A 12467-nucleotide genomic window follows, 5' to 3' on the forward strand; every position below is an offset into this window, starting at 1 on the left:
TATGGGAAAAGAATCTAAAAAAGAGTGGATATATGTATATGTATAACTGATTCACTTTGCTGTACACCTGAAACTAACACAACACTTTAAACCAACTCTACTCCAATAAAAATTTTTTAAAAATTCAATAGCTTTAAAACTTTTTGTCATTCTTAACCCTGCAGTGAATACAAAGAGTAAGCTTTGCACTTTTTATATGTACAGAGTAGAGATATCCATGGAGTACATAAATACATACACAGGACATATGTGTTATCAAAATTTCATGTTGGGGGGGCAATTAGGAAAAACTATCTAAGAAGGCTCTGTGGGCAGGGGCAGAGGCAATAATGGAAAAAAATATTTGTGAAACACTGCCCTAACCCATTTGGAGAGTGCAAAATGAAAAGCAAAAACAGAAGTAGAAAGTAACAAGAAATATTCAGAAAATGGAAATGAATATGTCCCTATTTAAGACCCAGGCCTGAAGGAAGGTCTTCAGAGAACCTAGAGAGCAGGGTTCACAGAGTTCCCACCTCAGCCAGGCCAGCAGCATCTACAAGGTCCCCGATGGCCCCAACCTTGTCCTTCCTCCTGGCCCTGGTGCTGCTCAGCTGCAACTCCAGCTGCTCTCTGGGCTGCGACCTGCCTCAGACCCACAGCCTGGCTAACACGAGGGCCCTGATGCTCCTGCAACAAATGAGGAGAATCTCCCCCTTCTCCTGCCTGAAGGACAGAAAGGACTTTGGATTCCCCCAGGAGGCGTTTGGAGGCAACCAGTTCCAGAAGGCTCAAGCCATCGCTGTCGTCCATGAGACGATCCAGCAGACCTTCCGGCTCTTCAGCACGGAGGGCTCGGCTGCCGCTTGGGATGAGCCCCTCCTGGACAAGTTCTGCACTGCACTTTCTCAGCAGCTCACTGACCTGCAAGCCTGTCTGATGCAGGAGGCGGGGCTGGAAGGGACTCCCCTGCTGAAGGAGGACTCCATCCTGGCTGTAAGGAAATACTTCCACAGAATCACTGCCTATCTGCAAGAGAAGAAATACAGCCCTTGTGCCTGGGAGATCGTCAGAGCAGAAGTCATGAGATCCTTCTCTTCATCAACAAACTTGCAAGAAAGACTCAGGAGGAATGAATGACACACACCTGCTTCAACACGGAAAGGATTCTCACTAACGAGACCACACTTCCACCTGTGCTGCCATGTCAAAGACTTCATTTCTGCTCTCATCACGCCCTGAATTGAATTAATTTGTCAAGTGTTTTCAGGAATATTAAGCAACATGATGTTCTACTCTACAGGCACTAGTCCCTCATAGATGCCTATGCTGATCTATCTACTTACTTATCTACTTATTTATTTATCTATTTTAATATTTATTTCAATATTTATAAAGATTTAAATTATTTTTATTTACATAATATTATGTGCATGTATACACTGTGGTTAAGAGAAAAAATATATACTTTGTATTAACTCAGTTTATGAGTTTTCTTTGTTCATTAAATTCTTACTATAGAAAACTTCATTTGTTTATTCTTTAAAAAAGAAACACCAAGCCTGAATGTGCAAAATGATTAAAGAATGTGCTACAATTCCTTGACCATCATTACGATTCTCACATTAGAAATAAAAATAGACTTCCTCTAGCCAGGTTCTGTGTTGCCCTCAGGACACAGACGTGAACATAACTAATCCAATCTTGCTTTTTATAACTTTGATTTTTTTTTTAAGGAGAGTAACCTAAAAACAATAATTAATTCATAATTCAATTAAATTTTATTACTTATTTTTAAAATAGTCCTGATTTGTAGTAGAAATGAATATCAGTTAGGTTGAATGGTACAATGAGTGGGGAGAAAAATGGAATTCCCCCAGTAGAAGGTGGATCAAGCCATGTGAGGATACAAAAATAAAAGTAGTAGATATTACCTATAGCTAACTAGTAGACACTTCAGTGCAAATGTCCATTGGATACTGGAGATGGCAATTTACAAGCAATCCCATGAAGTGTAAAGCATGGAACTGAAGAAGTGATCAAATGCGAGGAGAGTATAGAATGAGAAAAGGACTTAAAATTGAGTCCTATGACCTTAACCTTAAAAGGGAGGGAACACCACAAAGGAAGCAGACATGGAATGGCCATATGTTAACAGGACGAGAGAGAACGGTGAGAAGACCGTGTTTGAAAAGACTGGAACTGCTTAGAAGACTCAAAGCATTCATGAAAACGTAGATGGAAAATGCTCCCTACATTGGGAAAAGAGATGGCATTGGCCACTTAGTGAGAGCTTGTTTGGTAGACTTAATCAGCAGAAGGTGAAGAGAAGGTGGAAGGATGAGTAAGAGAAGTTAATGACAATATACACAGAAAACAGGTTTGAGATATTTGCCATCTGAATTGGAGGAAAGAAAGGAGGTCCTATGCAAGGCTGGGACCTAGAGTAGAAGGTGGATCATTTTATTCTCTGCATGGTTTTCCCTTTCTGAAACATTTTTGCCTCAGAAGAGATTTCATGGATTTGATGTACTGTAACTCATAATCATGTTTCATATTTTATTTACTTTAAAACATGACATATTTAATTATTCACAAGGATAATTTATCATCATTTTGATTAACATTATATTGATTGTCAGTAAGCTGCTCTGTAGATTGAAATCATCCACTACATGGGAAACAGATGGAACTGACCTTACTGAGAGCTGATTTGGTGGAATTAATCAGCAGAAACCATACTGGAGTAGGTGGAAGAGTGACAAGAGAAGAACTCCCATTGTCATTGTTTTACCAGGGGAGTCACTTTACTTCTTTCACTCTCATCATAGTCAGGTTTGTATCTGTTTTCATTTTACTTCAGTGCATCAAATGCAATGACGCTTTCCACGAAAGTTGAATGGAGAAGGAAATCGGTGATGTATTGAACATTATGGAAAATCATGGTACAGGCCCTTTATGTTTCCGTTTTTACTTTCCTATTAAGCTACTAAACTCAAAATGAAACAGAAAGTAATTCAGTAGTAGCAAGACAACCCTTGTCCAGAAAAATATGAACTGAAAAAGAACGTATAACATTACAAAGACTCTGACACCAGGAAAGCAAAGAAGGCTATTTTATCTAGCATCCTATGCCCTACATTTTCACTGCCCTACATCTTCACTGTGAGATGGAGAATGATGAACCAAGAGGCTCAGTAGAAATCTACTGAATCATCTAATGATGGTTATTAATTACTTCAATATAAGGTTCTGATGCAAGGTGAACAGAAGCTTCTGATGGGAGGTCTGATGGAAAAATCTAAGAATACTCTGTTAATAATTATTTGGAGTAATTGTTATGAACTCTGTGCTAATGATACAATGGTGAACAAGATGCAGACCTGTCTCCTATGGTGGTTATTTGCCAAACAGGTCTAATAAATCTATTTTCAAGAAAACCAATCCCGGACTTCCCTGGTGATGCAGTGGTTAAGAATCCACCTGCCACTGCAGGGCACACGGTTCGACCCCTGGTCCGGGAAGATCCCACATGCTGCGGAGCAACTAAGCCCGTGTGCCACAACTACTGAGCCTCCGCTCTAGAGCCTGCATGCCACAATTACTGAAGCCTGTGCACCTAGAGCCTGTTCTCCGCAACAAGAGAAGCCACCGCAATGAGAAGCCCTCGCACTGCAAAGAAGAGTAGCCCCCGTTCACCGCAACTAAAGAAAGCCCACGCGCAGCAACGAAGACCCAAGGCAGCCAAACATAAAGAAATTAATTAATTAATTAAAAAAAAAAAGAAGAAGACCAATCCTGAAGGATAATCCAGCTTAGCTGATATGGAAAATAAAGAGGGCAGAAACAGAGCCCAGGACTAGAAGTAAACACAGCCAACCTCTTAGAAAGATAAATGTAAATCCTCATCTAATGCTCAATTTACCTCAGTTCCTTTTATTCTGTACATCAAGTTCAACTTTTAAAGAAACTTACCATACTAAAAAGTGAAAAACACAGTTTGAAGTGATAGAGCAAATATCAGAAACAGACTCAGATACAGTAGAAATTTAGGAATTATCAGACCAGGAATCCAAAATAACAATGATTAAAGTGTGAAAGGCTCTAATGTATTCACCTATTTTATTCTTCTACTTTATCTCAGTCAAACTATGTATGGTATTTAAAATACTTTTGCTTGTATAATATCACATTGAACTTTATAATGTATTCAAATATAATAAAATATGCTTACCTTTATCTTTTTTCAAATTATTTTCTTGTTTAATTTATGAAACTCTTCCCCAGATGACAGCTTGGATTTGTTTATTCTTATAAAAAGAAATAGCTTAAATTCTCAAAGCATACTGAAAAATGGATGATGAATTCTTTTTTTTTTTTTTTTTTGCTGTGTTGGGTCTTTGTTGGTAGGCACAGGCTTTCTCTAGTTACGGCGAGCGGGGGCTACTCTTTGCTGCGGTGCACGGGCTTCTCATTGCAGTGGCTTCTCTTGTTGCGGAGCACGGGCTCTTGGCACACAGGCTTCAGTAGTTGTGGCGAGTGGGCTCCGTAGTTGCAGTGTGCGGGTTCTAGGGTGCACGGGCTTCAGTAGTTGTGGCTCACAGGCTCAGTATTTGAGCCTTGTGGGCTGCAGAACTCAGGCTCAGTAGTTGTGGCACATGGGCTTAATTGCTCCACGGCATGTGGGATCTTCCTGGACCAGGGATCAAACCCGTGTCCCCTGCATTGGCAGGCAGATTCTTAACCACTGCGCCACCAGGGAAGTCCTGTATGATGAATTCTACTCATCATTCATTTGTTTCAGTAGGTTATATTTTACAACTTCATTTTCTATATCAGATATATAATAGTTCTGCGAATAAAGAGGTGAAAAAAGCAAATGCCAAACCTCTCTTTTAGGAGAATTCTGTTTGGAAAAGAAAGAGATATAAAAGCAGTAATCATGCTAAAATTAGTTCAATTAAGTTTCCTGTTACAATGAGAGATAAAGGAAATGGGATTCTCTCACTAGCATCTGGAATGAGGCTTTTCAAGAAGGGGAAAGGCAGATGTATTCTATATAGTGCTCTACAAACATCTAAAGACAGATTTCCCATTGGTGGATGCATATGCAGATCTGGAATCTACAACAATGTACATCATGGAGATATTAATTTGTGTTTGTTGCATATTTGAAAATCAAGATATGGTAAGGATGTCATTACTTATGAGTAGGATGTAGAATGAGAAGAGGACCTAAACCTTATGAGGACCTTCAACTTTTAAGACTGAGAAAGAGAAGGAGAGGCTGCCAAGGACACAGAGATGGAGTAGCCAGTGCAGTTAGGAGTCAGCCAGGGAACAACGATCTTCAGGAAGCACTGAAGAAGGAAACCAAGGGTTTGAGAATTAAACAGGATGAAATTTAAATAATTATTTATATGTGAGATAGGATTCTGCATTGCATGTAGATTCTGCCAGGACATATGTGTGATCCTGGAGAATCACTTAACTTCCCTGAGGCTCAGTTTCCTCAAATATAAAGTAAATGAAAATATTCCTAGAGTTGCTGTGGTATTAGACAAACTGGAACACTAAAGAGCCTTTAGCAGAATATCATCCACTGAGTGAAGGCTAAACAGGTAGTGCCTATCTTCTTATTTTTTCATATAGACCTAAATGGGAATAATGAATTCTCCTCTCCCTCTCTCTGTCACTGACTGCAAAACACTGACAGCCTAAAAAACAGAATTGGGAAAAACTATTTCATCAGTTGTATGTAATTTTATGCATAATAATATAATAATATATATCTATGCTACATACTTATGAATATATAATATAAGGTATACTATATATATAAAATTCCATATATCTATCTGCTGATTCTGATACATGGCAAAATTCCCCTTCCTCTCTGTTTTCCTGGATCCCATTCTTTCACTAAAATATCACAAGCATTCAGTTCCTCCCAGTGTACAAATCCATAGTGTGCTTTCACCATTCACTCTGCATTAAGCTGTACTGCCCATTCATACAGCTGTTTCCTTCTCCATTAGGGTTTCTGGCTGTCAATTTCCCCTTAAGACTACAAAGCCACCAATGGAAAGCAGAAGCTGAGTGAAAGTTCTAGGTTTGTCAGAAACTCTCATATGGCTCCACCCTCTCTGCCTGCCAAGCACTGCAGGTCCAGACTGTCCAGGCTCCCAGAGAAACACAGCGAATAGATGGCACCCTGCCCAACAATGAACAATGGTGGAGAATCCAGGAGCTCACCTGTGCCTCTCTTTGCGCACTTCCACGTGCTGACTGCACTAGGAGGAACTCACCTGCTTCAGGACTCTTATTTGCTCAAAAAGCCCAAAGCGCAGGAAACATGGAGTTGAAAGGCAGCAGCAGCTTGAGAACTTGGAAGGAGAACAGAGATGTTGAAAGCGTTCACTGGAACAGCGGCAGGTCCTCAGGACATGGAAGGACACAGATGAGCTGCACTGAGGCAAGTGTTTCTCCAGAACATTCCTTTTCAGAGAAGAAAAGGTTGAGGTGCGTGCGATAGCACAGAGTTCTCCCAGAAGGATGTGGCCACTAGCAGTGTCCCCAGCATTGATACCACAGCAGCCTGCAGAGTCTTGGAAGGGACGAGGGTTACCTCAGTGCCAGCTGCAAACTTGTTTCGTCCTTAGGACCCAGCAAGTTGTCACAGAGCAGGGAAGGATATTCCTGGGGACAATGCATCCAAGAAATTTCGTACATTCCCTCATGATGTCTTTGCCCCTTTGAAAGACAAACAAAATAAAACATGCTTGAATAGAAGGGACACAGGCAGGGATTTTAATATATTTAGCAACAACTGGGGTAGAGCCTTTCCAGCAGGGCAGGTATCAGTAACATGCACACTGCAAGGTCACAATTTCTAAAAGCAACACAGAGCTAAGTGGAAATTCATTTATTTAATTTAGGCAATTTGGAAAGAGGGCACTGATGGATCAATCATCTTTCTGTTCTTTCCAGTTGGTGCATACAGCACTGAGTAGGTATTTTAAAGTCAGAAGGACATTTAAAGTACATTTAGAGGTTTGGAAACCTTCCTAAGGATTAGGGTCCTAAAACAAGCAGAAACCATTCCTATATTACTGCTAAAAATATCATTTTATTAACAAATGATTTTTTAAATAATAGTTTTATTTCAATTCTTCAGTATTATCTTATGATGTTTTAATGGGCTGAGGCTAGAAATTTAAATAAAGACAACTGTACAAGGCCATGAGGGTGACTCTGGAGTTCAAGCCAGACTCTCCCTGCTAAGGAGCCCATTAAAAACCTTCACTGCTTCTGTCTAGGAAGCATGTATGCTCTTCTGTCTTGGTCATACATAAGGCCTCTTCGGTACCCACATCTTAACCAATAGTTGGAACAATAAAGAGTAGAGATTCTTATTTGGACTCTATCAGTAGACAAACGGATGTCCAGTCTGGACTGTAGGTGAGAAATGGAGGTGTCTTCATTGAGAATGAGAACAGCAGGTTGACCTGAGGAGATCTCCTGGGAAATCAGTGAGGCCCTTGTCGACTGAAAACAAACCACAACATGAGAGCTGAGAGTTCATATTTTGGGGAGGACTTACTGAGGACCATAACCTGGAGGACAGCCTTTCAGTCAGCTCTGACGAACTGCCCCAAGGACGTAAGGGGGAGGTCAGTATATACTGGTGATTTTGGTGAGGTAGGTACATGTAATCAAGAACACATCTTGTTAGAAGCTTGCTGCTAGTCATGAGGAACAGATGTCTCTGTTAATGATTTTAGGGCTTTTTACATACGGAGAACATGCAAGAAATTGCGTTTATTAAATTTTCTTGGGAAATTATTTAACGACCTACTGGCCTGTTCTGTCAGTTTTCCCAGAGCACAGCATGCCTCGTTCCTCATCTCCACCCTGAACTCCTAACAGGGCGTGCTGCGGTCAGGGACTACAGTGACTAGTGACTTCATTCTTGTAGAACCGGATGGCGAGTGACTTTTTAGTTGTAATCCTGAAGAAGAAACGTCAGAGCTCATATGGCTAGAAATCGTTAGGTGCTTTTACTTTGTTCTTAAACTCACAAGAAAACTCAAGAGTTAAAAATACATAGATTCCAGAGGTCTGCTGTTGTTGGATTAATAAAGTTATTGACTGTATTTCGTTGAAGAAATCACTCATAAAATCTTAGACTTGTTCCTTCAATTGGCAGAAAAATCCACTCCTTTCTAACTGTTTAATAGGGATTTTGCCTATTTTTGCTTAAAACTTAAAGTCAGCTCAGTTGACAGACCACACCCTGTGTAGCCCTCCAAAACAAGAGACAGCAATCCTTTGGCATCTGAAGTGGAATTAAGGGTCCTTTGTCATCTCACTCTCCTCCCTCTGCTGATTTAGTTGGTTCCTAAATATCATGTTCTTTTCCACCCTTCACTTTCTTTAATGGGCTCTTTCAGACAAATCATAGAAAAGCCCCTCACTAAGGTTTGCCCTTGTATCTATGGTACGTTTGGAATAGTTCATCCGTCCAGATCGATATTTGTCTCCAGCTGTATAAGTGAGTGTGATCGAAATAGGGTTACTGAGAGGACCAAGTTAATAGAACTTAGAAAGTGGCTAGTTACTTATAAGCAAGTAATAAAATTCAGTTGTTACTTTTTTTTTTTCAACATATTCCCTACATCTCTCAGCAAAGACTCTGTCTCTCTCTCTCTTTTTTTAAATATTTATTTATTTATTTTGGCTGCACTGGGTCTTAGTTGCAACATGCGGGATCTTTGTTGAGGCATGCAGGATCTTTAGCTGTGGTATGTGGACTCTTAGTTGTGGCATGCATGTGGGATCTACTTCCCCAGTCAGCGATCGATCCTGGGCCCCCTGCATTGGAAGCTCAGAGTCTTACCCACTGGACCATCAGGGAAGTCCCCAGTTGCTACTTTTTAATATGACGATTACTATTATCCAGATTAAGATCAGTATCATTTGGCATCATCTAATTCCCTTCCGTTTAATCTAGTGTTCTCAAAGCACTCTTCTTATTGCCTGAGTGGATTCATCAACTAGACAGATGCTCAGCAAGGCTGATCTCCACGATCCTGCCACAGAGGGTTAGTGTTCTAGCCATTGGGTTCTGGTTGCCAGTTGCTTGTGAGCTGATCGGTGTGACTTCTTCCCTCTTTCTTCAAAAATAATCACATATTGATTAAATGAAAGAAAAATCAGGTGCCTGGTCTTGCAAAGCTGAAGGCAGTCAGTTAACCCAAGACTTGGTCTTCTCTGAGTTTCTGGCAGAAGCAGCCATTTTCCAGCCTTTCTGTTATTCATACTGGCTTTTACCCTTCCCCAACTATTTGTATTAAATTTTGCTAACTTAGAATATGTCATTGTGTCTGTGGAAAATCACTTCCCTTCTTTCACATTCGTGACTTTCACCTTACATTAGTTTTCTTTTCACCCACAAAATAATTGTGGAATTTTACTTTATAAGAAAGTAGCAATGAGAAACAAAAAATTTAAAGCATTGAAAATGATAGAGACGGCAGCCCCTCTGCCTTTTTTACTTCCCTGTATTGCTCTTACCTCACCATGAATGAGAACTAATTAGGAGCAGCAAGACAAATTTTGCCCAATAAGTCACTAAGTGAATATAATTTATAAGAAACTTTAAAACTTTAAATGTAGAATTGCACACAAGTAGAGGAAACAAGGCTATTTCTCCCTGACATAATAGCCTGGGCCTCACTGCCCTGCATTCTCAGAGGGAGACAGAGGAAGGGAGAAGCCCAGTGGCATCAACTGGCTGAATGAACAACTGAACCTCACTGGTTTCTGTGACATAAGCTTTAATGAGAGACAACACCATCACTGAGTTCTCTGCCCCCAGCTCAGAAACTTTGAGTGTAACAAGTGTTCACTAGTTTTAGTAAAAGAGTTGAATAATAAAATTTGTATTTGGTAAAATAAAAATTATTTGTTTACTCAGGGTGAAATGATTAGAATTGGATGATTCTTCCACCTCCTCAGAGAAAACACACTTTTGCTCTCAGCATCTGAGGGCTGCTGACACTTCTGATACAGGTCAGGAGAAGAGGAGGTCACCACTGAGGACTAGGGTCCTTCACACAAACACTCCAGGGGCAAGGGTGAGGGTCCTGGAAGATGAATTATTTTCCCAGCAATAAACAAGCCCCTCCACAGAAAGGAGATTTTAAAGTCCTCTGGATGTGGTGAGCCTGCCCTCAGGGAGGGAGTCCAGGATGTTAGGAAGGGGACTCTGTCACTCTAGAGGAGAGGGTGTGACTAGATGTGATCTCTCCCTTGTGAGTGAGGTGTTGCTGGGAAAATACAATTCTCTTGGAATTAGGATCTCCACACCCATATTCTCTGAAAAGAACCAGTATTCCTGGTGGGAGTATTGGCCCAGCCTGTGGAGGACTAAGTCTCCAGTAAGAAAATGGTAGAAAGAAAGGGTACTAGTACTGACCTTGCGGTCCCCTGAAGCATAACCACATGGACCTGTATGAATGTGAAGGAAGAGAAACATTAAAAAGCTCATTCACTTATAATCATCAGCCTCTGCTGTGAAACCCCTCTTTGGCTTCAAAGAGCTTAATTGCCAGAGGTAGTCTAGTAAATCCCTAAAAGAGTACAGAAACCATAGGGCTGAGGAAGCCTGCCTTTCTATATAAAGTAAGGCAGTAAAAATGGAGACTAAGGTCATGGCTAAAAATTTGTTCCTGGAACAGAGAAAAGCAATATTTATGCATGAAAAGGAGAGAGAGAGAGAGAGAGAATGTACTTACATACCTGTAGCATTTCTGACTTTAACACAAAGACATTTCTCATTTGATTAATAAATATCCATTTGGATGGGCACATCTGAAATTATGGGGAAAAGTGCAAAATTAATGGTTTAGATTGATAACATCTTCTTAGACCACACTGAGAATACATAAATGAAACCCAAAAAAGGAAGTAAAAGTGTATAGAAGTGTTTAGAAAATGAAAATTACTGTGTTCCCTATTTAATGGCCTTGCTTAGAAAGAATGTCATCAGAGAACCTACCCCCAAGGTTCCCCCAGACGCCCGTCTCAGCCAGGCCAGCTGCAGCCTCATTTGCCCCATGGCCTTCGTGCTCTCTCTACTGACCGCCCTGGTGCTGTTCAGCTACGGCCCTGGTGGATCACTGGGCTGCAACCTGTCTCAGAACCACGTGCGGATTAGCAGGAAGAACTTCATGGTTCTGGGCCAGATGAGGAGAATCTCCCCTAGCTTCTGTCTGAAGGATAGAAAAGACTTCAGGTTCCCCCAGGACATGGTGGATGGCAGCCAGCTCCCGAAGGCCCAGGCCACCTCTGTCCTCCACGAGATGCTCCAGCAGATCTTCCGCCTCTTCCACACAGAGCGCTCCTCTGCCGCCTGGGACACCTCCCTCCTGGACAAACTCCGCACTGGACTCCATCAGCAGCTGGAGGACCTGGACGCCTGCTTGGTGCAGGTGATGGGAGATGAAGAAACTGCCCTGGGAGTGACGGGCCCTACACTGGCCGTGAAGAGGTACTTCCAGGGAATCCATCTCTACCTGAAAGAGAAGAAATACAGTGACTGTGCCTGGGAAATCGTCAGAGTGGAAATCATGAGATCCTTGTCTTCATCAACCAACTTGCAAGAAAGGATAAGAATTATGGATAGAGACCTGGGGTCACCTTGAAATGTTTCTCATTGACTAAGATGCCATATCACCCTTGCACATATATGTTTGGTCATTTCGGAAGGCTCTTATTTCAACTTTAATCACAGAATTTATTGAACTAATTCAGCTGATACTTTGTCAGTAATAATACGCAAGTATATGTTAAAATTCTTAAGCCCTAAGGGCATCAGTCCCTAAGATGTGACTGCCCTGATGTTATTTATTTATTTATTGTTTACTTACTTATATTTATATTTATATATTTATTCTTATATCTTATTTATATTTTAATGTAAAAGATATTTTTATGTGTACACTGTATTAAAATTTAGAAAATATATTCACCTTTCTATTTTACTAAATTTGCACTTTTAGTTTTTCAATTCTTATGAAAGAAAACTTGAGTTGTTTTTTTTTATTCTGAGAACCTAAATCCTTATTTTTTCTGTACGAATCTATCTCCGAATAGTATTTGTCCATTTTGTCCTTTGAAACAGTCCTACCACTTTCATTGCAGGAAATGCTTGTCAAAAGGTGGAATTCCATGGAACTGAGGGAAGTCCTGGAAATTATGCAGAATCGTTAGTCCTGATGTCATAGGTGTAACTGATTTATACCCAGTCAGGAAAGAGTGGTCAGTGCAAATACCTGTGGGAAGGAGTCATCTCCTCGAGGGAAGCTGGTGACATATGGTGTTGACTGCCGATCCTGGCACCTTCCTCCCGCCTTCTCCCCAGTCCTGCTTTACTGAACCATTCTTCCCTTATACATACCTTCAGTCCCTCCAACTCACTAACC

General features: G+C 40.8%; 2 protein-coding genes across 2 annotated transcripts; both read left to right on the plus strand.

The window, feature by feature from the left end:
• The first annotated feature begins 549 nt into the window (after positions 1–549).
• On the plus strand, positions 550–1119 carry LOC132367798 (interferon alpha-1-like). Its single transcript, XM_059926392.1, has one exon. It carries the CDS (start codon positions 550–552, stop codon positions 1117–1119), a length of 570 nt encoding a protein of 189 aa, XP_059782375.1.
• A 9884-nt stretch (positions 1120–11003) lies between these two features.
• LOC132367800 (interferon omega-1-like) lies at positions 11004–11687 on the plus strand. Its single transcript, XM_059926393.1, has one exon. The coding sequence runs from the start codon at positions 11004–11006 to the stop codon at positions 11685–11687; it is 684 nt and encodes a 227-aa protein (XP_059782376.1).
• The last annotated feature ends 780 nt before the right edge of the window (positions 11688–12467 follow it).

This window comes from Balaenoptera ricei, chromosome 6 (assembly GCF_028023285.1).
Source record: "Balaenoptera ricei isolate mBalRic1 chromosome 6, mBalRic1.hap2, whole genome shotgun sequence".
NCBI classification, from domain to species: domain Eukaryota; kingdom Metazoa; phylum Chordata; class Mammalia; order Artiodactyla; family Balaenopteridae; genus Balaenoptera; species Balaenoptera ricei.

Excerpts from the sequence above, each read along its gene's own strand:
- LOC132367798 (XM_059926392.1), top strand. The coding sequence starts at position 550 with ATGGCCCCAACCTTGTCCTTCCTCCTGGCCCTGGTGCTGCTCAGCTGC.
- LOC132367800 (XM_059926393.1), top strand. The coding sequence starts at position 11,004 with ATGGCCTTGCTTAGAAAGAATGTCATCAGAGAACCTACCCCCAAGGTT.